The sequence below is a fragment of the Equus caballus genome, chromosome 17 (genome assembly GCF_041296265.1).
Source record: "Equus caballus isolate H_3958 breed thoroughbred chromosome 17, TB-T2T, whole genome shotgun sequence".
In the NCBI taxonomy this organism is placed as follows: Eukaryota; Metazoa; Chordata; class Mammalia; order Perissodactyla; family Equidae; genus Equus; species Equus caballus.
Window position 1 is genome coordinate 29538522 of NC_091700.1, and position 24928 is coordinate 29563449.

The following is a 24928-nucleotide window of genomic DNA, read 5'->3' on the forward strand; positions in this document are numbered from 1 at the left end:
GAGAATGTGGATTTTTGGGCAGTTAGCTCCTTAATGTATGGGTTGGGTAGTTCTAGGTCCTGCAATATTAAATACATAATAAATATTCATTTGAACTTACTTTATTTGGTGAGATAAATAGGTCTTTGTCAAATCATTAGACCATCTACTTAATCACTGAGAATGCTTACACTCTGCCCCTGCTCCCAGGCCTGAGACTAGAGGTTTACTCTCAGGAGGAATTGAAAGAGAAGGAAGTGGAGCTTTGGGGTGCTGGGTAGAGCAGAAGGTGTGAGGCACAGGGATAAACACAGGGGCTCAACTGGAATTGTACCTACAGACTTCCTATCACCTCCTTGCAGCCTCATCACTCTGTAAGCAGATAGCATCTGCTCCTTGGTAGGAAAAGGGAAGGTTTTTCCCCCCTGTGAAGACCCTGAATGGCTCCAAAGTAAGGATCTTACCCACTGACATTGGGGTGGGTCCCCTAATTAAACGACTGGCTTCCTGGCAAATCGACATAGGGTATAGCTTGCTCTCTATAAGGTGTTCCTATGCCTGTGACTTTTGACCAGTTTTTAAGTACTTTTCTCTTAACTAGGACTAGACAGCCAAACATCAAAAGATATTTGAGGAAAGCACTCAACATGAAACAAAGAATGAAATAAATAAACAGAAAAGCAAACCAGGAAAAATAGATTATGCAGGAAGTTAAATGCACACCCACAAACTGAAAAAGGAACAATCAGAGAACATTAAAAAATTCTTGAACATCGATAATATATGATTGTTGAAATAAACTGTTTAGTAAAAAGGTTGAAAAGGAAAATAAAGGCAATGTACCAAAAGTAGTACAAAATGACAAAGACATGGAAAATATTAAAGAACGGGGGAACAGAGTTAAAGGATCGAGCACAAAGGTCCAACATTAGACTAACAGGAGTTTCATAAAGAGAATAGGAAATGGAGAGTAGAATTATTATTATCATTATTAAGGAAATATAATAATATATTAATATATAATTTATAACATGTTATATATTACCTATAATAATGTATATTATAATATGTATATATATATAAGTAATATAAGATACCTCAGAACTGAAGAACATGGGCCTTCAGCTTTAAAGATCCTACTGAGTTCCTAGCACAATGATTGCAGTTACGTAAGGATTTAGAAAGCTTACCTTCGATGTAATCTTTCCTAAGAAGCTGGTGGAAGGTAGCCACCAGCAAAATTACAGAGTAAATAAATAAGAAGAAATGAGATCTAGAAAAGCATGGTTCCAATTCATAGGAAATAAAGAAAAATTCCTGGATGAGAGCAGCTCTAGACAGCGTCTAGTCCAGATGGGACCAGGGGGTGGAAGGTTCTAGCAGAGAAGGGAGAGCCCTAAGTGAAAAAGTAGACTCAACTGAATAGGTGGTGTGGTAGTGGATATGATGGAGAACCATGAAAGCATTAAGAAAGATGTGGAATATTATGCAAGTTTAATAATGAGGTGATTATTTCTTCAAGGGAAAATAGAAAGCTGTTCAAAAAAAGGGAAATGTTGTAGTGTCTTATTTGACTTTGCAATGAACAATATTTGCATAAGAACCTTGATGTAAATACTGATTAATGATTTAAATAAGAGCAGGCATGTGGGAGAAGAAGGAAGAAAACTGGAGGATGTGAAAGAGCTAATGCCTCCTAATCATGATGAATTATTAAGTTTTAGAATTAGCATATTATTTAGGAATCGGATGGTAATTACTAGGAGAAACAAAAAGCTAAATATGCTGTCTGTAGGGAGCAGAAGTGGGGTTTGAGAGGGATTCGGAAAGATGCTCACTGTTTTTCAAGGTAAACCTTTAGTGCTATTTGATTTTAAACTACATGAATGAATTTATTTAATTAAGAATAATTTTAGAAACCCTGTACCACTGAATAATACTTTACAGATTCTGAACTGCTTTTGTGCATTTTGGGGGGCAGGTAAATTCGTTGCGAGGTTCAGAGAATTTAGCTGACTTTCCCGTGGCTGCCAAGGGGTAGGCCTGAGACTGGAACTCAGGTCTTCTGAAGCCCTGCTCCCAGAGCTCCTTCCCTGACCCGGTGCTGCCTCCAACCCAGCACAGGCTTCACTAGGGGTGCTAGTGAGTGTCTAGACCCGGAGTCGGTTCCTCCTTGTCCACAGATTAGCCCTCCGAAATGGAGGAGGATGTGAGTCCTAACTTGTCACCGACATCTTTAACCTTCATTGACATCTAGAGACTCATCATTACTAATTTAAAAAAACCACTAACCCACGCACCTCTGTTCCACTTAGAATTGCTGTGTAATATCCCCAAACCTCGTGCCTCTAAATAACCGTTTTATTTTGCTTACCTATTGTGGGTCTGCATTAGGGAAGGGCCCCTCTGGGTAGTCTTCCTGGGGGCTGCAGTCATGTGCTTTCACTGGGCTGGATGTCCAAGACGGCTCATGCAGGATTGGCTGTTGGTGCTGGTTGTTGACCAGACCGTCTATGAGCCTCATCGACACAGTCGTCTCAGGTTAGTCAGACTTCTGACACAGAAGCTTTCCCCTAGCAAGCATCCCAAGAGAACTAGGGGGAAGTGGTGCAGACTTCTGACTTAGCCTCCGTGTCATGTAGCTTCACTTCTGCCAGAGCAGTTGCAAGCCCCAGACTCAAGGCTGAGGGAACACCGACCTCCCAGTGGGAGGAATTGCAAAGTCACCTTGTAGAGGACCATGGGGGATGTGCTCTCTTTGAAAAATACATTTTCCCACACCATCTCAGGCTTTCCAGCTCACAGTGACCTGCCTGAAATGCCTTTTTCCATCTCCCCAGGGCCTACACATCTTTCCATACATGGTTTAGAAACTGCCTCCTACATGAAGATTTCCCACAACAAGGAGGAATCTTTCTTTTCTCTGAATCCCCATTGTATTTTTACAAAAATCCTTCTTATGACACTTTCTCTTTCAATCTTGTGTCATAATCATCTTGTGTACCTGTGCTTTGATCTCTCATTACGCCTGGCAGAAGAACTTGCCCATTGAGTAAATATTTGCTTAGTGAAATAAGGATTACCTGATAACTCAAATAGTTACGGAAAAGTGCATTTCAATTCAGAGCTCTTATTTTTTTCTTTGCAATTCTCATTTCTGAAAAATGAAAGAAACCAAACAATCTCTGATGAGGAGTTGCAGTAGTCCATATGTGGCTTTTTTCTTGTGTTTATTGCTCCTCTGAGAAGTAAGGGAGATGGAGGAGTGAAAACCATGTCATTTTCAGTTTGATTAAAAAGGTTTTTCTTTTCCTTTCATGTTTAAGCCCTGCAGTTTTAAATTTTCCCTTTCGTCCTAGGGGAAGACAGATGAAGCACCTGTTATTGCTGCAGCTCCCCATTCTAGAAACACGCTCAGAGGTGTTTGATGCATTTGGCCTCAACTCTGCCTCCTGCTTCCTCCCTCACTGCCTTCCAGCCACACGGAAGGCCTTGCTCTTGTGCCTTGGGGCCTTTTTTCGGACACTTCTCTCTGCCTGGAATGTCCTCCCCACCGCACCCTTCTCCCATACCCTCAGAACCAGCTCCCTCCCCTCTTTTAGTGGTCAGAAGCCACTTTCTCAAGTGAGGCACACCTGAGCACTCCATATAAAACTGCTTCTCCCAGAGACCAGGCCTTAGGGAGAGCGGAGAGGACTACTTCCGGGGGCAAGAAGTACTTCCTGGGGGCCTCGAGGAGAGAGGAGTTCACCAAATTTATAGGTACTGCAGATGATATGTGCAAAGATGAATTTCTTGACTTTGGTTTTTAGCTTTAGAAGAATCAGTAAGAGCACTTAAAAAACAAAACAAAGAAAAGAACAAAACCCCTCTGGCATGATAGTGGCTATTGAAAATGCAGTCTGAGATTCCTTATGTAATCCCCGGACAGAAACTCATTCTTTGGATTTAGTAGTTGCTCAACACTGTAGGGCCAAGAGGCTTATATGTGTTAATTAACACCCCCTGATGAACATTTGTAAATGAATCCGACTAAAGTCCGAGGAGACTAGCATTGTTTTTGATAAAGAATAATCTTTGGGGATTATTTATGATCACAAAGGGAGACTGTGAGGAAAAATTTTCCTAAACTTGGAAATGGGGCAGAAGGATTACTGGTGACCTGAGTTGAGGCCTGGAACTGACCCACCTGGGTTAATGCCAGTCTCTGGTTCTGATTTTCTGGAGGTGCAGAAGGACGTGTGACTTTGTTTGATCGGCTATTTCCTACAGATGAGTGTATTTTAAGTTCTGTAAGGGCAAATGATAATGGAAATGATTTCTGCCTAATGAGAACACTATGGATTTTGTCCTATAGAGATGTAAAATGAAAAGATTAAAACTACAACATATTTAATGAAAGGAAAATAAAGATTCTTGTGAGCACCACCCCCCCAAAATTGCATCTCCTCTCCTTGGCACCCAGGCCTCCCTTATGTGGTTCTATATTTTCCATACCACTCGTCACCTTCTAACATTCTTTGTAGTTAACATTTATTATGTTTGCTGTTTATTGCCTCTCCTCCTGCTAAAATGGAAGCTCCACGAGGGCAGAGGTTTTGTCTGATTTGTTCGTGGTTGTGTCCTGAAGTGCTAGAACTGTGCCAGGCATGCAAGGGTGCTTAATAAATACTTGTGGAATGAAAATATCCCTTACCTTAGAGGAGTGAGTTCTAAACTTTTTTGACTTGATCCGCAGTAAGGAAGGCATTTTGTGTGTTGACGCATACACAGCTGAAACAGAAGTTTCATGAAGCAGTGCTCACTTACCCTTACTACATGCAATTCACTCAGATATTTTCTAATTGGTTCTATTCTATCTGAATGTTCAAAATTGCTGTGGTTACTCACAACTTGATTTCATGACTGGAATCTGTCGTATGAAAAGCTTTGACTGAAGACCATGTAGGAACTGCCACCACAAAAACGCAAATGTTGGGAAAGAGAGGGAATAAAGAAAGGGCAGGCCAGTTGCTTTCTGCTATCCGCTCCTCCATGAAACTTATTTTATATTCCTGTAATCTTTCCTGTCTGACAAGGTAGAATCCCTCACACACTCACATGTCACTTTTTCTTTGGGTGAAAAGTGTTCTCTACTGCAAGGGGGGTTGAGTTATCTCGAAAGCAAAGAGCTATAAATGAGCCTGTGAACTGATAAATGATCTTAAAGTCCCAGAGAGAGTCAGTCAGCTGGCATCTGCTGTTGATAATTCAAAGCAGGAGAATTAGGTAAGGAGGCAGAGGTAAAACATTTAGAAAGTAGAGGTGACTATTATGGAGGGCAAACACTTTGCTCAATTTTGTTGAAATGGAAGAGGAGCTGTTTCATGAGGGTATGACAGAATTACTTTGGCGATTATAGTAGTAGATGTTTACTGAAAAGATCCTGTTGACTGATGAACCATGGGATGCTTTGCTGACCTGTGAATACATCCCTTATCTGAGTCCTTTATCTTCTTGTCTCTTTTTCTCATCTTGCCTGCTGTCTCCCTACCTTTTCCTTCACGGTTCTCATTTGTTATTAGAAGAAGAGAGATAAAAACCAAGAATTGGAACTCCTCTGTGTCTCTGATAACGTTGTGATTAATAGACTAGATGGATTCTGGTCACAAGCCGGATATTTTGTTAACTACTTAGCATTAGTGATTTGGAAGGATTTTCATAGCAGCGTGATTTAGTATTAAATAGAATGATTTAACTGATGTTGATTAGTTCTGTACAGATAAATTAATGAGGCAAGAAACTTAATCTCTGATTTATTGATGTATTTACCCAAAGTGAGTTATAAAATCATTTTTACTTCATGTAAAGGAATTTTTTATTTAAAAACAGATGAATAAGACCTTTTAAGTAACTTGCTTTGGAAAATTCCAGACAAAATGATCATAAGTAACAAAACTCCGAGGTTACACCATGATTTTAAAAATCTATGTTGCCTTTGTCTTGCTTAGTTGTAAAAGTATGCCTTTAACTGAGTGAGTTCTTACAGAATCTCAAATTTGGTTATATACGTATTAAGGAATTCTATATTTGCAAATGACCAACCTCTAAAACTAGATTAAGGAAGAAAAGAGACTTATTAGGATTCTGGGATAATTCACAGAATTGGGGAAGAGCTCCAGAGACTTTAGAAATTGGACTTGCAAGTAATCATTACCGTCAAGGAGGGCAATCTTTCTTTCCCGCACAGGCACACACATGCACACACACACGCGCACTCACACACATATACGTGTACACTTGCTTGGGTCAGCAATTCCAGTTTTACTTTCTTCCACTCCAAATGTGGGAAAGACCCTTGCCTCTACTACAGTAGAAAAGTCTCAGGGAAGAAATCTCATTGGCCTGGCTTGGGTCATTCAACTTAAGAGTTGAAACTGAATCCTGGCCTATAAATATTTATTTTATATATATACTTGAGTCCATAAATTAGGTAATACCACATGTGCTTTATCTGTAGCTAATTATAATTTATTAAAGTGACTGATGATCATTTGTAGCTAACAAATATTTGTTCCATTTAATCCCTTATTCTTGGGTTATTTCAACTAGTCCTTATTGTTGCCCCTTTAGATTGTCTTAACTAATCTAAGAACTATGACTGGCACATTGTAGCTACTTGATACATATTTGATTAAGAGTATAAATAAATGAATAATCTCATGTTGTTAGATGTTCAGGTTTTTTCAATTCAACTCTTGTTGATGGAGAGCGTACAGTCTTGGTGAAGAGGCACCAATTTATGAAGAACTATGAAGCAGCATGATATCTACTCCAATTCAGTGTATGGTGTGGAAAGAATGACTAAATGCATCTGGGAAGCATGTCTTCTCCAACTTTAGGTTCATCTACCCAGCTGCCAACCAGGCGTCTTCACTGACATATCAAACCCAGGACCTAAACAGAACTTGATCACTTCTCTTCCCCAGTCCCTTACTTTTTGCTTTCTCTGTTGTCCTTGATTCTTTTTTCCCCGTCACAAGTCATATGTAACATCCAATTCATCATCAACTTCTACTGATTTCCCTTTCATGATACCCTAAACCTGGCCACTTCTCACTATCTCCTTTGGTCCAAACCAACGTCATCTTTTGCCTGGACCATTGCAATAGCTGCCTAACTGATCTCCTTGCTCCCATCTTGCCCTTCTAGGATCTATTTGCCACATAGCAGCCAGTGATCTTTTAAAGTTCATAAATCAAATTACATAACTACCACAGTTGAATAACAGACTTACCAGTCACAATTCTAAGTGCTTTCTGTATACTGACTTATTTAATCCTCATAAGGATGTGAACATAAAGTGCTATTGTTATCCCTGTTTTACAGATGAGAGAACAGAGGCATAGAGAGTTAGATTATGTGACCAAGGTCACACCGCTAATAAGTGCACAGAATTGGAACAGTCTGATTGAGTCCACACTCTTAACCACTATGCTCGATCATTTGTGGCTTTCCTCTCCTTTAGAGATGAAACTCTAAAAATCGAAAACTCTAAATCCAAACTCTTCATTGGGCTCTACAAAGCTGCTCCAATCTGGTCCCAGCCTGTCATAGGTCTGGCTCCCCCAGAAGTAGGCCTTTAGCCGAGAAGTGTTGGCAGGAGCAATCAGTAAGGGCGTGAGAGCAGAACCAGGGAAGATGACAAGGCAAGGGAGGCTGCCATTGAAAGGAGGCTGCTTGATCCCATGCCACCCCCCCACCCCGACCCCCCAGAGCTCTGGCTTGTAAATTAGGTCCACACTTTTCTGCCTCCTACCTGGACTTTTTAACTTCCACACCTGTCAGTCATTGGCAACTGCTGGTTTTGTTTGGAGGTGGGGATGGGAGCTAAATACCTGTGTCTAATCTTCTCATACGAGGTGGCCCCTTTGCATTGCATATGGCTTTTCTTCTAAGCTGCCATGTTCCCTCTGGGCCCACAGAGCACTCTTTACACTTGCTCCATCCTCTGCCTCCAATGCTTTTACCCCTCCAGATCTTATTTGGTCCTTCATTTATCCTGTTATTGCTAGATCTCTCCTCAAACGTGCCTCCCCAGAGAAGCCGTTCCTATCTAAACTGTACTCCCCCATCCCAATCCTTGTTGCATTTAACCCTCCTGCTCAGCTTTATTTCATTTGTTATCTCTCTTCCTCCCTAGAATGTAAGCTCCATGAGATCAGAACCTTGTTTTGAATTCCACTGATTTCTAGGAACTTAAAAAAGTACTTAGGACAACATTTGTTGAATGAATGAATGAATGAGTGAATAAGTGAGTATTGATCCCTTTAGTTAAAAGCTAAATAACTGAATTTTTTTTTAAGTAACAAATTACTACTGTAGTTTCAGAAATGAAGTTGTGTTTCAGAGAAGATCAGTTTTCTCTTGCCACGTAAATCCTAGGTAATCATATTTCTGTCCCAAAATAGTTTTACCTGTGACTAAGGAATTCATCCACTATTTATTTGTTTATTTATTTGGATGTTTATGTATAGATCTTCAAGGTTGATGCACATATTTTAACGTGCAATTTGACAGGTTTTGACAACAGCATATACCTGTGTAACCGACATTCTAGTAAAGATATAGAACATTTCCATCACCCCGAAGTTTCTTTCTGCCTCCTTCCTGTCAATTCTCACCCACCATAGGTGACCACTGTTATGATCTCTATCACCATAGATTAATTTTTGAACTTTATGTAAATGAAATCATGCAACTATGTGCATGAACTCTTTGTGTCTTGGTTCTTTTTCTCTACATTTATTTTAGAGATTAATCCACATTGTTTGTGCAACAGTAGTTCATTCTTTTTATTGCTGACTAGTATTGCATTGTATAAACAGACCCAGTGTTTATACATACTCCTGTTGATGGACATTTGTGTTATTTTCAGTTTTTTGCTATTGTATGCTACTGTAAACATCCTTGAACAAGTCGTTTTTGCAGATTTTTATCTTGATGTTGTACAAGTCTTTTTGTGGACTTATTTTGTCATTTTTCTTGGGTAAATACCTAGGTGTGGAATTTCTGAGTTATAGAGAAGGCCTGTGTTTAACTTCACAGGAAACTGCCAAATAATTTTCCTAAGTGGTGGTGCTCTTTGCACTCCCACCAGCAATATATGTAACTTCTAGTTGCTTTTCATCCTTCTCAGAATTTGCTCTGGGTCTTTTTAATCATAGACACTGCAGTGGGTGTAACTTGCATTTCTCTGGTGACGTTGATGCTGAGCACCTCTCCATGTGCTTGTTGGGCATTGGTGTACATGTTCTTGTGAAATGTCTGTTCAGATTTTTTGTTCGTAGTGAGGAGGGGGATTGTTTCTTTTTTATTATTGATTGGTAGGATTATCGTATTTATTTTAGATATAATTCTTTTGTCAGATATACATATTTTTAATACAGTCATGTCACTTATCAACGAGGCTATGTTCTGAGAAATGCATCGTTAGTGATTTTGTTGCGTGAACATCGCAGAGGGTACTAACAGAGACCTAGATGGTACAGCCTATTACACACCTAGGCTATATGGTACTAATCTTATGGGACTACCTTCGTATATGCGGTCCATTGGTGATGGAAACGTCATTATGCAGCGCATGACTGTATTTCCTCTCAGTGTTTTGTCTTTCTATTTTGTAAACTTTTGATGAGCAGATTTTAATTTTGATGAAGTCCAATTTATCATTTTTTTATGATTAGTGCTTTCTATGTTCTGAGAAATCTTTTCCTGCTGTAAGATCAAGAGACTATGTTTTGTTCTACAAGCTTTATGGTTTTAGCTTTTACGTTTGGATCTATGATCTGTCTCAAATGAATTTTTACGCAAGGTGTAAGGTTGGGTTCATTTTTTCCCATATATTTTTTCAATTGTTGCAGGAGAATTTGTTGAAAAGTCTTTCCTTTTGCCATAGAAGTTCCTTGGTGCATTTGTTGTGTGAAAAGTTGACATCAGTGGAGCCATTTTAAAATAGAGCTGGGGCAGCCGTTTCAGAGGAACTTTCTCCAGGTCTTACTCCTTGAACCTTTTCACGATTAGATCTGGGCCAGACTTTTGGACTGGACCAAACCAACATTGTCTTCCAAACAACTGTTTGTAAAGCTAACAGGAAAGCAGACATCCTGACCACTCTCTCTGTAGATAGAATCGTAACCAGCCATGTATCGCTAAAGAATAATCTAGCTTGTTAACACCTATAGAACATTTTTTTCTTTTCTTCTTCTTTCCATCTAATTACCCCTCTCCTTTCCCCATAAAAACCCTCTTTCATCTTGTAATTGGGACACTATTTGGATTTCTCCCTGAATCTGTGCTCCCTGAATTGCAATTCTTTGATTCCAAATAAATGCCTTGCCTCCTAACCTGGTTTCTGTTTTTGTAGGTTGACAGTTGGAAATAAATTGGCCATAGGTTAACTTTTGAATTTTCTATTCTTCTCCTTTGACTTATTTATCTATCCTTATGCCGATATCACTCTATATCAATTATTGTAGCTTTATGGTAAGTCTTGAAATCAGGTAGAGTGAATGCTTCAGCTTTGTTCCTCCTTTTGCAAGTTATTTTAGCTGTCCTATGTCCTTTGAATTATCATATGCATTTTAGAATCAACTTGTCAATTTCTACAAAAGACATATTGGAATTTTGGATGGGACTTGAATCTAGAGATCAATTTGGGGAGAATAATGTGACAATATTGAGTCTTCCAATCCATAAAAATGGTATGTCTCTCCATTTACTTGAGTCTTCTTTAATTTCTCTTGGTAATGTTTTGCAGATATCATTGTAGCAGTCATCCACATCTTTTGTTAAGTTATCCTAAGTATTTTATGGTTTTGGTGCTATTGTAAGTGGTATTATATTTAAATTTTATTTTCCAAATGTTTGTTGCTCATATATAAAAATAAAATTGTTTTCTTATGTTGACAGTGTGTTCTGACAACTTGCTAAATTCACTCATTAGTTCTAATAGTTTATGTTTCTTTTTAAAGATCCCTTAAGATTTCTATGTAGACAATTGTCTTCTGTGAATAATAGCATTATTTATTTTTCTTCCCAATCAACATGCCTTTCATTTCTTTGATTTGCTTTACTACACTGGCTAGAACCTCCACTACAGTGTAAATAAAAGTTGTAAGAGTGGTTAAATTTATTCCTAAGTATTTTATTCTTTTTGAGTCTATTATAAATGGAATTGTTTTCTTAATTTCCTTTTTAAATTATTCATTGCTAAGGTATAGAAATACAACTGATTTTTGAGTGTTCATATTGTACCCTGAAATTTTGCTGAATTCATTTATTAGCTCTAATATTTTTGCATATGTGGATTCTTTAGCATTTTCCTCATGTAGAATCATGTCATCTGTGAATAGCGATAGTTTTACTTCTTTTCCAACTTGGATGTCCTTTTTTTTTTTTTTTTTTTTTCCTTGCCTAATTGCTCTGGTTAGAACTTGCAATGCATTGTTTAAGAGCAACAGTGAAACATCCCTGTCTTGATCCTGATCTTAGGGGGGAAGCCTTCAGTCTTTTACCATTGAGTAGGATGCTAGCTGTGGGTCTTTCAAAAATGCCCTTTAACATGTTAAGAAAGTTCCTTTTTATTCCTAGTATTTTTAGTGTTTTTTTTTGAAAGATATTTTGATTTTGTCAAATACTTTTTCTGCATTAGTTGAGGTGATTTTGTGGAGTTTCCCTCCCTTCATTCCATTAATGTGATATATTACATTGATTGATTTTCACATGTTGACCATCCTTGCATTCCTGGGATAAATCCTACTTGTTTGTAGTGTGTAATCCTTTTGATATGCTGCTGGATTTGTTTTGTTAGTATTTTGTTGAGGTTTTTTGTCCCTATGTTCATAAGGGATATTGGTCTGCAGCTTTTTTTTCTTATGATGTCTTATCTGGCTTTGGTATCAGGGTAATGCAATGCTGGCCTCATAGAATGAGTTAGGAAGTATTCCTTCCTCTTCTGTCTTTTGAAGAATGTGAGAAGGATTGCTGTTAGTTTTTCTTTAAATGTTCAGCACAATTTACCATTAAAGCCACTGGGCCTGGGCTTTTCTTAGTTGGGAGGTTTTTGATTACTGATTCAATCTCTTTACTTGTTTATATATCTGTTCATATTTTCTATTTCTTCTTGAGACATTTTTCGCAATTTGTGTATTTCTAGGAATTTGTCCATTTCATCTAGGTTTATCTAATTTGTTGGCATGTAATTGTTCATTTTATTTGCTCATAATCCTTTTATTATAGACATAGATATACAGAAAAGATCAGTAGTTATGTCCCCACTTTCATTTCTGATTTTAGTAATTTGAGTCTTCTCTTTTCTTTTTTAGCCAGTCTAGCTAAAGATTTGTTAATTTTGTTGATTTTTTCAAGGAACCAACTTTAGATTTTGTTGATCCTATTATTTTTGTATTCTCTATTTTGTTTATATCTACTCTCATCTTTATTAGTTTCTTTATTCTGCTGTTGCTCTTCTTTTTCTTATTCCTTAAGGTGGAAGGTTAGATTGTTGATTTGAATATTTCTTTTTTAATATAGTCATTATCAGCTATAAAATTTACTGTGAGTATTGCTTTTGCTGCATCCCATGAGTTTTGGTATGTTGTGTTTTTGTTTTTATTCGTCTTTAAGTATTTTCTAACATTCTTCATGATTTCTTCTTTGACCCAATGGTTGTTTAAGAGTGTGTTGTTTAATTTCCACATATTTGAACATATTGATTTCTAGTTTCACTTCATTGTGGTCAGAGAAAATACTTTGTATGTTCTCAGTCTTTTAAAACTTATTAAGACTTATTTTGTGTCCTATCGTATGGTTAATCCTGAGGAATGTCTCATGTGCACTTGAGAAAAACAAGTGCTCTTGTTGGATGGAGTGGAGTGTTCTATATCTGTTAGTTCTAATTGCTTTATAGTGATGTTCAAGGCCTCTATTTCCTTGTTGATCTTCTGCCTAGATTTTCTATCCATTATTGAAAGTAGAGTAGTGAAGTCCCCAACAATTATTATTGAGTTATGTATTTCTCCCTTCAATTCTGTCAATTTTTGCTTCATTAGTTTTGGGACTCTCTCTTTGAGTGCACATATGTTTATAATTGTTATATATTCTTGAAGGATTGACCCTTTTACCAATATGTAATCTCCTTCTTTGTCTCTTGCAACAATTTTTGACTTAAAGTACATTTTGTCTTATATTGGTATAGCCACCCCATCTCTCCTTTGGTGCATTTTTAAAATATTGTCTTGTTGGATTTCCAATTATTTTAAGGATTTTTTACATATATATTTCAGGGGTATTTGGTCTCTGATTTTCTTCTCTTGTAATGTTTTTTGGCAGATTTTTGTATCAGGGTTATACCAACCACGTAAACTGAGTCATGAATGTTCAGAATCTACATCAAAGCTGGGGAAGAAGTGAGAAGGATATCACATACCATAGTGTCTTATTTCCCAAACTGGATCATTAGTACATTTTGACACAATATGGTATTATTCTCAGGGGGCTACTGTGCCAAATTCCTTCTAATTAATTTTTTTAATGGTATGTGGATGAAAGTTCTCTGTCTTTCAAGGTCTCAGAAATAAAATACAACCAGGTATCTTATGAGTGAGTTTTTCTGCTCTGGCTCAGAAAAACATTTGCTTCTGTCCCAGAATCTTTGCTTTGGTTCTTCCTGCCAGCCTCCTTTCCTCCATATCTGTTTATTGAATATTTACTCTGCCCCAAACATTTTGCTAGAAGCTGAGAATAGAGAGATAGAAGACCTAGTCAATGCCTTTGAAACACAATCTAGACACTTAAATAATGTAACATAATGTGGTTAAAGTCTTTGATAGAGGCCAACTGTGGAGACACATGGAATGGACATTTAAGGGTGGGGAGAGGGAAGATGTCAGGGATGGAGGTGGTGATGTCTGTGCTGAGTTTTGAAGGAGGGTGAAGCTGGAAGGACTGGGAGTAGGTAGAACATGAAAGAGCTGCCCCTATTAAAGCACAGAAGCCAAGGGGATTTCAGAACTTCACGTAGGGTTCAGTGTGCCTAGGACTGGGGATTTGAGGGCAGGTTAGAGACCCTTTAGGCAGGGTTTAATTAGATCATGGCTTTCAAATAACCATTATGGACAGTTCAAGCAGGGCCTACCATCCAGCTCCTATGAGTTATTTTCCTTTTTTGAATTTGTTTTATTCTTACCTCTAAAGCAGTATGTATGTATGGTAGGAAATGAAAAAAATATAGAAAAGCAAAATGAAAAGAATTACACCACCCACAATCCTGCTGCAAAACCTCTTTTAGCAAGTTGTAAATCCTCCCAGATCTTTATGTACATATTTTTCTTTCATAAAAATGCTATTAAACTCTACTTATGGCTTTTTACCCTTTTTTGTTCAGTTAGTATTTTAGAAACATTTTTTATATGTCAATAGACATTCTTCTGTATTATTTTTAATGTCTGAATAGTAGTATATTTTTAGTCATACCATAATTTATTAAATCATGCGTATATGAGTGTAAATGTATTTGAATATTGGATATTTCAATTGTTTTCAATATTTTACTTTTAGAAATAGTATTTAGATGAACATTCTTGCTCATACTCTTATTTCCCCGAGTCCTTGCCACCAGCTTTATGAAATCTCAATCTTAACATAGTAAGCTTATAAGATTAATATACCTGGAATAATTATAAAGCAATGCAAAATCATACATAACCATCTCCTTATTAATCATCCTCAGTTGCAATATCCTAGATGGTGGTGTTCCTACATCTTGCCTCACAGCAGTTGATTACTCAAGTCTACCATGTGAAAATGGAATGGACTGCCTCATGAGGAGGTGATGAAGCAGAGTTGAGTTCAGTTTAACAGACAATTGGGCCTCCATGTGCCAGGAAGGGGATGAGGGAACTGCTCAGGGAGCTCAGTCTGGGGAGGGACGTTATTACCTGCAGTAACTGATGTAAGAGAAGTGTGCCTAAGACTTGGAGGGTGCCCAGAGGAGGGACGAGCATCTCAGTGTGGCAGGGTGAGGGATGGGAGGCCTTCCTGGAGAAGATGCCATGCATGGGATGATCACCAAGTTAGGCTGCTGTAGAGAGCAGTCAAATAGCAGATCAAGTGTGTTTGTGGGGGGGCGGTTTTGAGTGAGGTGAGTGGTTAAGCCAAGTGATATCTAAGATGCTTTCTGTATTAGGGTTCTCCAGAGAAGCAGAACCAATAGGATATACATATATAGATATATAGAAAGGGATTTATTATGAAATAAAGAAGTCCACAATCTGCTGTCTGCAAACTGGAAGTCCAGGAAAGCCAGAGGTTGTAGTTTCTATACAAACCTGAGGGCCTGAGGACCAGGGAAGCCAATGGTGTAAGTCCGAGTTCAAGTCCAAGGGCCCGAGACCATGAGTGCCAGTGTCCAAAGGCAGGAGAAGATGGGTGTCTCAGCTTAGTCAGAGGGCAAATTCACCCTTCTTTCCTCTTTTTGTTCTATCCAAGCCCTCAATGGATTGGATGTTGCCCACTGACATTGGTGAGGGTCATCTTCTTTACTCAGTCTACCAATTCAAATGCTAATCTCTTCCCAAAACACCCTCAAGACGCACTAAGAAATAATATTTTGTTAAATTAACATTTGTTAAGTGGAGCACAGGGTGCCACATGGGGGTCCTTTGTTCAACAACAGACCATAAGAGAAATTGAAAAAGATAAGTTTGTCACTCATAAGTGCTGGAGGAAGTGCATACATGGCATGCCTTGAGGGGTCACATGGGGAGTTTAAGGCAGAGTGCAGACAGAAAGACAGGACCTGGGACACATGCCTTTTTAGAGTCTGTAGATGGAGTGCTTTGAAATTCCCAGGCTAGGGCCAGATTGGCCAATTCAAACCAAAAGAGGGATTTTGGTAAGCCTCATGGGAGTCTTACGTAAAGGGCCCTGGGAGGCAGGGAGACTGTTGATCACAAGGCTGTTGAGGAAGTCATATCAGGAACTTACCTTTACTTGTGACTCTGCTGGCTGCTGTGCAGGACACGCACTTGCATGAGGGGCTAGTGTCAGTTTAGGGTTCCTGCAGGCTGTGTAGCCAAATAAAATGGATGCTGCGGCAGCAATAGCATGGAGTAGCTTAGCTAAACTCTTGACAACTGTTTTACTAGCTATCTGGGTGTCCCTTAACCCAGTCGAGTTGACACGTAAAATTAACCTTCATAGTTCCCAGTGCTGCAAATTTATATTCTCTAAAATAAACAACTGCTTAGTAGACACTTTCACTTGCATCATATCATTTAATCCTTACAATGTCCCTGTAGGGGAATAGATGCTATTTACATTTGTGCAGAGAAGTAACTGAGGCCCACACTGGTAATAGATAGAGGATTTGGGACCCAAACCTAAGTCTCTTCTAATCCAAACCCCAGGTTGTGTCACTATGTCTTGGTTATGGGCTGAATTCCTCAGCAGGTGGTGTTTCCCTTAGTTGCAATGCTCTTTCTGGTCTGCTCATCCTTTAGAGAGCGAAGGAATAAGCATTCATGAAGACCCTACTATATGCAAACTCTGTGTTAGATGTTTTATGTAAATTATCTCATTTAATCCTCCTAACAGCTCTGTGAGAGACAGAGGAGAGTTAGTCTTACCTTCCCGGGGTAACTAATGTGGTCTAAGGCACACAGCTAGATGTGGTAGAGTAGGAATTTTATCTGACATCAAAGACCACGTGTGTACTTCCATATGGTCCAGGTCATTTGTTTCCTCGCCAAACCCCTTCTGAACCATGTCATAAAGTACTCAAGGTTAGAAGAGTGGTCCATGATTGTAGACAATTCTACTCCATGACTCTTACTTCAGCTACCTGCAAAACTGACCCAGTTTAGGAAGTTCTTGGGTTGCTCTCACTCCTACCTGATCCCCCCACTCTCAGCACCCACCCCATCACAGCACTTGTTCTGTAGAGGTAGGTCCGTTAGGTTGAGGACATGACTGTCTGTAGGACGCATTTGGACAAAATTAGGAAAGTCCCTTTTGCCAACGTCCTGAGGACTAGCCTGGACTGCTCCCTTTGTTTTCTGTTTAACTCTTATAGGACATATGAGATTTCTTGTCAATGGGGAAGGGAGAAAGAGAGGGGTGGAGGTGAGGAAGACAGAGAAGGGTGGGAGATATCACAAAGCCAGCAGCATGATTAAGCCCCAGTTTCTTGAATCACTTGGGCAAATGCCATTATTCTTCTGATCAACATTTTATTCTTCATTTCCTTCTTAGCATATAGATAGGTGCTTCAGGTCATAAAAAAAATACATTCAGTGAAATGAAACTAAGATGTTTACTAAGAAACTCAAAATGAAAGTTAGAGATAAACTATTTTATTCCATTGAAATGTTTGGCTGAACTCATAAGAATGGGGATGAGGCCATTCTTGGACGCCTGCACTGAAATGAACAATGAGAAGAATGTTTAGGAAAAATGAAGAGGACATTTGGCATACTGAGTGACAGAGCTTCTTCAGGCTCAGGGAGTGGAATGAAAATTGGCACGATCATTTTGGAGAACACGAGTGAAACAGAGAATTAGAATTTTATCAAAGGGGATATATTAAGGGAGTAAAAGGTTGATAAATAGCACTTGCATTTGTAGAAAAACAAGGAGAGTAAATCAAGGAGTTCAAAAGTAAAGAGAAACAATTCAAGTAAGGGAGGAAAAAGCCTGTAATTCTCACTATTCTTCGTAAACAAAAAGGAAACAAATGAAAATATTAGAAGTCGGGAAGATTTTATGAGAGTATAAAGTTGGTTTTATGGAAGCGCAGCCCATTTCATTGCTGTAGGAAGCTCCTGACTGAGTGCTGACTACCTATGGCGAGCTCATCTCCTCCAAGCTGTATTTACGTGTTCTTTGCTCTGGGTTTGTACCTTGCACGCGGGATCCTGCAGGAAGCCAGCACTGTCCGAGAGGTCTAGAAGGTGGGCCAAGGTTAGATATTGGAGTCAATCCTTTAATTTATTGCTCTTATTCTTCTTAGGGAAGAGCAAAGATTGTGAGCACATGTATTATAATTTTAGCTATGAGAGATGAATACAAAATGTTAGATGACTCCAACACTTGAGTCAATTTGAAAACTCCCAGTCTCTTAGGATAAAAAAAAATATAATCCTATTTAGAAATTCCTGGTGTGATCACAGATGCGAGGTTGGTTCTTTTCACAAAGCCTATTAATTAAAAAGTACATAATCCAAAGTCAATTAACTAGTAAGATATTATAACAAATTCTTATTTCATTAACTTTACAAAGTATGAATAATAACTACACATTCAACACAAGAATTCCACATTTTTCCACTGGCTGCTGAAAAACAATGGAAATAATTCCAGTCTTGGTAGCAGCTCACTTTGGGCTGACCTACCTCAGAAATAATTTATTGGTTCCAGGTGATTTTTACATTGTGGGGTTAGTCATTAGATTAGGCTTGATGAGAAACAGATACAGCTAGATTTGGGGATTCAAATATGTGTTATATTTCTCCTCACAATCAGAGATAAATTCACCATGGTTTTTCTGTTTGCAGGCTCATGCCAAAATCTGGCATCTCTACAATACTTCTTTCCGTCCGACTCAGGGAGGCCAGGTGTCCATTGCCCTAAGCTCCCACTGGATCAATCCTCGAAGAATGACCGACCATAGCATCAAAGAATGTCAAAAATCTCTTGACTTTGTACTAGGCTGGTTTGCCAAACCCATATTTATTGATGGTGACTATCCCGAGACCATGAAGAATAATCTTTCCTCTCTTCTGCCTGATTTTACCGAATCTGAGAAAAAGTTCATCAAGGGAACAGCTGACTTTTTTGCTCTTTCCTTTGGGCCGACCCTGAGTTTTCAACTCTTGGACCCTCACATGAAGTTCCGCCAATTAGAATCTCCCAGCCTGAGGCAACTCCTTTCCTGGATTGACCTTGAATATAACCATCCTCAAATATTTATTGTGGAAAATGGCTGGTTTGTCTCAGGGACCACCAAGAGAGATGACGCCAAATATATGTATTACCTCAAAAAATTCATAATGGAAACTTTAAAAGGTAGGATGCCTGACAAAATTCTAATTTCCTGCCAAAATCCACTGGAAAAACAATCTTTAAGATGATCTGTAATAAACTATGTAAATTTATAGTTTTTAATCATAATGTAGAAACTCATTTTGGCATAGCAGGAATGCATTTATGCAACACCTTTCTCGTTTGGGGATTTTAGGAACTTAAATTAATTTTTCAGCTCATTTTGTAAATGAGAAACTGGGTTACAAGCCGCGAAACCACTTGACTTTCAGAGTTACTGTTCTAGATTTTTAGCTTATATTAAGGATTAAGTAAATTCCAGGATATATCTCTACATATTTTGGAGTTCTTATTCCTTGTACCGAATAAACACTTTTTTTTTTTTTTAAAAAAGGAATATCAACATTTTCTGGAGAAAATAGTAAGTAGTTCATGCTTTTAAAGACTATTCATTTGTTGCATCAGGCACAATGCTGGGTGCTTAGGATAGAAAGTGGAACCAGACATCTTCCCAGGCTCCAAGAGTACCCACTGGAAATAAGGGGAACCCAAATAAAACCATATTGGAGATAAGCTTATGGTGAAGACATTTATTTGCAGAATTATCTAGGTTTGATGAGAGCCTTTTGTCAGTAAGAAAGATTACTGGTTTACCAAACCATAAGCATGCTACGTAATTTATTTCCTTAAGTAGTAAAACCCTCAAATGCTCTTGAATCAGGAGGCGAGTGCCCAGTGAAGGGTCACATTGCTCTTGTCCTCTCTTCCCTTTGCAGCCATCAGGCTGGATGGGGTGGACGTCATCGGGTACACGGCGTGGTCCCTCATGGACGGCTTCGAGTGGCACAGAGGCTACAGCATCCGACGTGGACTCTTCTATGTCGACTTCCTGAGCCAGGATAAGAAATTGTTGCCGAAGTCTTCAGCCTTGTTCTACCAAAAGCTGATAGAGAAAAACGGCTTCCCTCCTTTACCTGAAAATCAGCCCCTAGAAGGGACATTTCCCTGTGACTTTGCTTGGGGAGTTGTTGACAACTACATTCAAGTAAGTCAGCTGACAAAACCCATCAGCAGTGTCACCAAGCCCTGTCACTAGTAAGTAGTGCTTCCTTACTAGGTTGTCATGGCACATTGTCCGTTCCTTGGGCCAAACACGGTTCCTTCATGAGCACATTAGGGCACAATTTGGAACACTGCACCCTTCTCTCCACAATCTTCCTACCTCCCTCTTGCACTTTAAATCAGCCCCAAGGGGAACAAATTAAAAATATGTGAATATTTAAGACCAGATAAGATAGTAAAAAGATAAAATTCTCTCTTTTAATGGTTTTTAATCCTTTTTAAAGCAGTTGAGTTCTTCCATAGACAAGATATAACACAGAGCCCCAGATTATCTGAGATCTCAGTGGAGCTACTGACACTGAGGCAGGAACATCAGGCAAAGCCCTCCTGAGGCTAAACTCGGCACCCCCCAAGCTTGCGGAAAGACTTGGAGAGTGAAAACTCTTGCTCCAGTGGTTCACTCATCAGTGTCATTTCTGGCAATAGTCACTGACATGGTAAAGAAGTTCTTCAGAATGGTCAACCAGTATTTACTGAGCACCCACTATGTAGTTAGTCCTCAATATTATTTTTATTGTCACCAATTGTAAAGGAATTTGTTTTCTAGAGTTATATTGAATACTTTAGTAAGCACTTATTGGAAGCTTCGAGTGTCCAAAGCCCTGGTTAGTTGCTGGGGGTGCTCGGCCGCGGGGAGTCCACACGGAGATGAGTAAGATACGACCCCTGCTTTTGAAGTTGTCTGTGGAGAGAAATGATGATACAACTAAAATGACAGAATGAACAGAGCATGGCGGTGAGTGAGCAGAGTGGCGGTGGGTGTTGCTGAACAGAGTCTGAGGGTGAAAACAGAGATCAAGACAGGGGCTGAGTTCAGGATCCCAGACAAGCAATGGGAGTCAGCCTGCCGGCTGCTTCGAGCCAGTCCATTGGTTCTGGAGAGGAGGAAAAAGAACTTTCCCTCGACCCTTCTGAGTTCTTAGCTGAGACCCTTGTAATAAATGACAGATGAACAAGAGAAAAACAGACAGAAATTTGTTAACCTGTATACCTCCTGTATGCATGGGAGACAGAGAGAAATGAGTAACTCTCCAAGGTGGTTTAGAATTCAGGCTTAAATCTCATCTTAATAGGGAAAGGGGAAAGGAGGATATAGGCCTCTTAAGGGAGAGTACATGATTTAGGAAAGATGAATGGGCCCTTGGAAGAACAGATGGGAGCTAAGATAGTATGTGACAAGTTGACCTCTAGTCTCCTCTCCTGTGACAAGAGTCAGTCTTCCCTAGTTGACAAAACTCCTTGAAACTCCCAGGAGGGGATTGATGACACCTGGGTTCCTAGTGGAGGCTCTGTCTTGAGGCAGGTAAAGGGACTTCAGAGAAAGCCTTTCTTTGCATTTGCTGTTTTTCAAGTGCCTGCAGCTCAATCAGGCTGTAGCCACTTGAATAATCAATATACCAAAGGGGCATATTTTGGGGTGGCATGCGCTGAACTCCTACAGGCACATTTTGTTAGCCTTCATTTCAAAAGGATCGTTTGGAGGAATGCTTGGATCAGAGGAAGGGCCTTCCAGTTGAAATGAGTTGCTGTTTTCTTGTAAATATCAAATTGAAATCTTTTATTTATAAGGAAATAAATCACCACTATCCTTAACACGTTTTTTTTTTTGCTGGTTTGTATTATTATTATGTCTTTTTCAGACCATCTGGTTAGTTTTAGGGGGCAGTCTTGGACTTAAATCCCGTCCTTACATTTGAAAGGCGACTGAGGAACGCTGTTGTGTTTGCAAGGATATCTGAGCACAGCAAGTCTTCTCAGCTCCTCTCTGCTCAGTTTGGGATTTTCCTCCCTCCTCCATCTCATTCTCCCTCAGCCCTCTGCTATTTGGAACCTCCCTACCCTAATTTCTCTCCTGCAAGTGGGATCCACGGTGGGGGTCCAGAAGGATCTGAAGGGGCGGAAGTGGTGCTGGTGAGGGAGCAGGAGCAGGGGAGAGAGGGACGAAGGGAGAAGATGGCCTCTGCAGTCCCTCCTTCCTCCTCCCCTTTATTGGGTTCGGGACAGATGATCCCTGGTCCTTGTTCTTCTCTTGACCTTCTGCCATGGCCTGTTCCCTGCTGGGCCCTGGGCCCCTTGTCACTGAGGGCTCACGCTCTGCCCTGATCCCTGATAGCAGCCTGAGCCTGGGCTGGTAACTCCCAGTTCAGTCCTTTGTGAAGAGGTCTCCGCCAGCGTCTCTGTGCAGAGGTGTGAGCTCAGGGAAGCCTGGGGACCTTGGAGGGAGCCCTTTTCCTCCTGCTCTGTTCCCCATCCAAGGACTGTGTTTGCCTTGGGAACTGGTGATCAGTGAGAAAGTTTTTCCTGGAGAGAGAAGAGAAACTCTGGCCTGAAGCAACCAGCATGGCAGTGAAGAGGAAGGAAGTTGGGGAGAGAATTCCTTTTTCTGCTCCTCAGAAGCAGTTGTTTTAGAATTTGATCTGTCAACCACTCATTGACCCGGACCTTTGCTCTCAGGTGGCGCTGCCCTTTTGGCTCAATAGCTCAGGGTCCCTACTCCTCCACCAGCACAGCTTCCCAGTCCTCTCCAGGCAGAACCAGCCAAACACAAAATTGTCACTCTCAAACTCACGGCGGACTCGAACTTCTCCGGAAGCTCTCTAGTGGAAAAAGGCTGCAATTGCTATTTTCTTTTTTCTGCTTTTCACCTTGAGCTTTGTATTATTTTGGCACTGCCTTTCCCAAGCTAACTTCCTACTGATACAGTAAAACCTAGTTTTTTGTTGGGTCAGTTCTGAGGAGTGTGTGTGTGTGTGGGTGCACATGCACGTGCGTGTGTTTGTGTGTTTTAATTTACAAGCAGTACTCTATACTTTTAATACATCATATTAAAGTCATACTCTATACTTTTAATACATCATATTAAAGTCCTGAGATGTGATTTTTAAACCATTGAAATTTATCTTTTCCCTCCTGGCTAGTGTTTCAAACTCTTCATATTAACGAAGGCATGCGTTTTGCCTGAAAAACTTTAAAAATAACACTCCATTAAGCACACCACCTGTCTGAAGACTGATCTTAGGCTTATTCACATGCATTGTCACTGTACTAGGACCTAATTTCCCAGCTGACAGGTTCGTTTTCCCATGGCCGCTAATGCCCACGGTAAACACAGGTTCAGCACCTGCTCCAGAGGACAGAGACGGAGAGTGTCTTTAACATTGGTCCCTGTTAAGAGAAGTTTCTTCTATAGCATACTAAATACGTTCTTTATACCCATTCCTCCTGAAAGGGTCAACTTTCTTATTTCATTTTTTATTAAGAAACGGCAACAAATTAATGGAGATTAGATAGAATTTTGCTTCAATATTCGTACCTCAATATCCTGTATTTTTACAAAATAGATTTTTTCCCCCAGAAATTATACGTTACTCTTTCATATTCGTTTTTAGCTGGACTGAATAAAAGCTGTTGTTCTGGAACAGTTATGGTAGAAAAGTCATGAATTTAGTCACCTCAGAGCTCTATAAAATTAATCCAAAAAAGTCCTTCCAGCTATGAACACTTTCATTTCAAAAGAGCATGCAAATATTTTCTCTTGCAAAGCTGAGGAAATGTGATTTGTGGGTGCATCACAGTGGAAAAATACTTCTGACAGCATTCCCGCAGCATTAGGGGAAATGCACGCGTGGGTGACCTACAAGGAGCAATTCTCCAGAAAAGCAATTTCCCTGCCGCCACGCTGCGCTTTATTGCTTTCCTTTATATACGGCAGCACTGACCCCTCCAGAGAAGCACCGGTTCATTTGCAAAGGCCTGTCAAATGCCACAAAACCTCTGCTGCAGATTCAAAACTGGAGTTGGTCTGACCCCTGCTTTTATACCGAGGGTCAAACCAAGGAACCTGTTCTAACAGGATTATTTCCGAGGAGAAAACTGGCTGAGGCATCGGGTCTCTGGGCGAGACTTTCCCTTTGCATTACCTCCATGGACGATTTTGCGGTTTCGATTTTACAATTTGTCTACTTTTCCTACATACCTTTTTTCATTTTGGAGGCTTGTATATCAGGTCTCTGAGAACCATTATTGTCATGATTGGCATAGAAAAATAACTTAGGAAAAAATTTAAAACTATGTTAAAATATCCCGGTATGAATGAATGACAATATTGTTCCACATTCTTTCCACCTTATTTCCACATTCTCTCACTTTCTACCATCGGTCAGATTGAATTTGTTAAATTCTGTCATTGACACTAAAGCCAATAAAAGGGGACATTACACTTATTTAGCATGTCCTCTATCTAGAGCAGACTTCAATTTAGAGCGTGATTTTGAGAAGCACAATTTAATTTTAAATATTTCATTTTCTGACTCTTAACTCACTCAGGTTTAAGCTTTATTTTTTTCTGTCTAGTTTTTTTTCTAATTGAAAATCTTATGTCATTAATGATTTCTTAAATTAAAAGAAAAAAATTGGGGGTGGCCATGGCTGAGTGATTAATGTCTGTGGCTCTGCTTCCAATGGCCTGATTGTGGCTTTGGATCCCAGAAGAGGACCTACTCCACTCATCAGCCACACTGTGGAGGCATCCTGCATAGAGAACAGAGGAACATTGGCGCAGATGTTAGCTCAGGGCTAATCTTCCTCACCAAAAAAAAAAAAAAAAAAAAAAAGGAAGAAAGAAAGAAAGATAAAAGCACTCTGCTTGCTTAACACAGACCAGAGGTGTGGGATTAATGATTCTCACACACCTCTAGAATCATTAATGTTTGTCAACTGAAGTGACCAAAAACATTCAGATTTCTTT

The 24928-nt window shown here is 39.5% G+C and overlaps 1 protein-coding gene across 1 annotated transcript in view; it reads left to right on the forward strand.

Annotated features, from left to right (window-relative positions):
- KL (klotho) overlaps positions 1–24928 on the forward strand; it is a 46653-nt gene that overhangs the window by 17604 nt on the left and 4121 nt on the right. Inside the window, exons 2-3 of the mRNA XM_001495612.6 lie at positions 18573–19083; positions 19836–20104. Coding sequence (XP_001495662.5) covers positions 18573–19083; positions 19836–20104 — 780 coding nt within the window. The remainder of the gene's footprint in view (positions 1–18572; positions 19084–19835; positions 20105–24928) is intronic.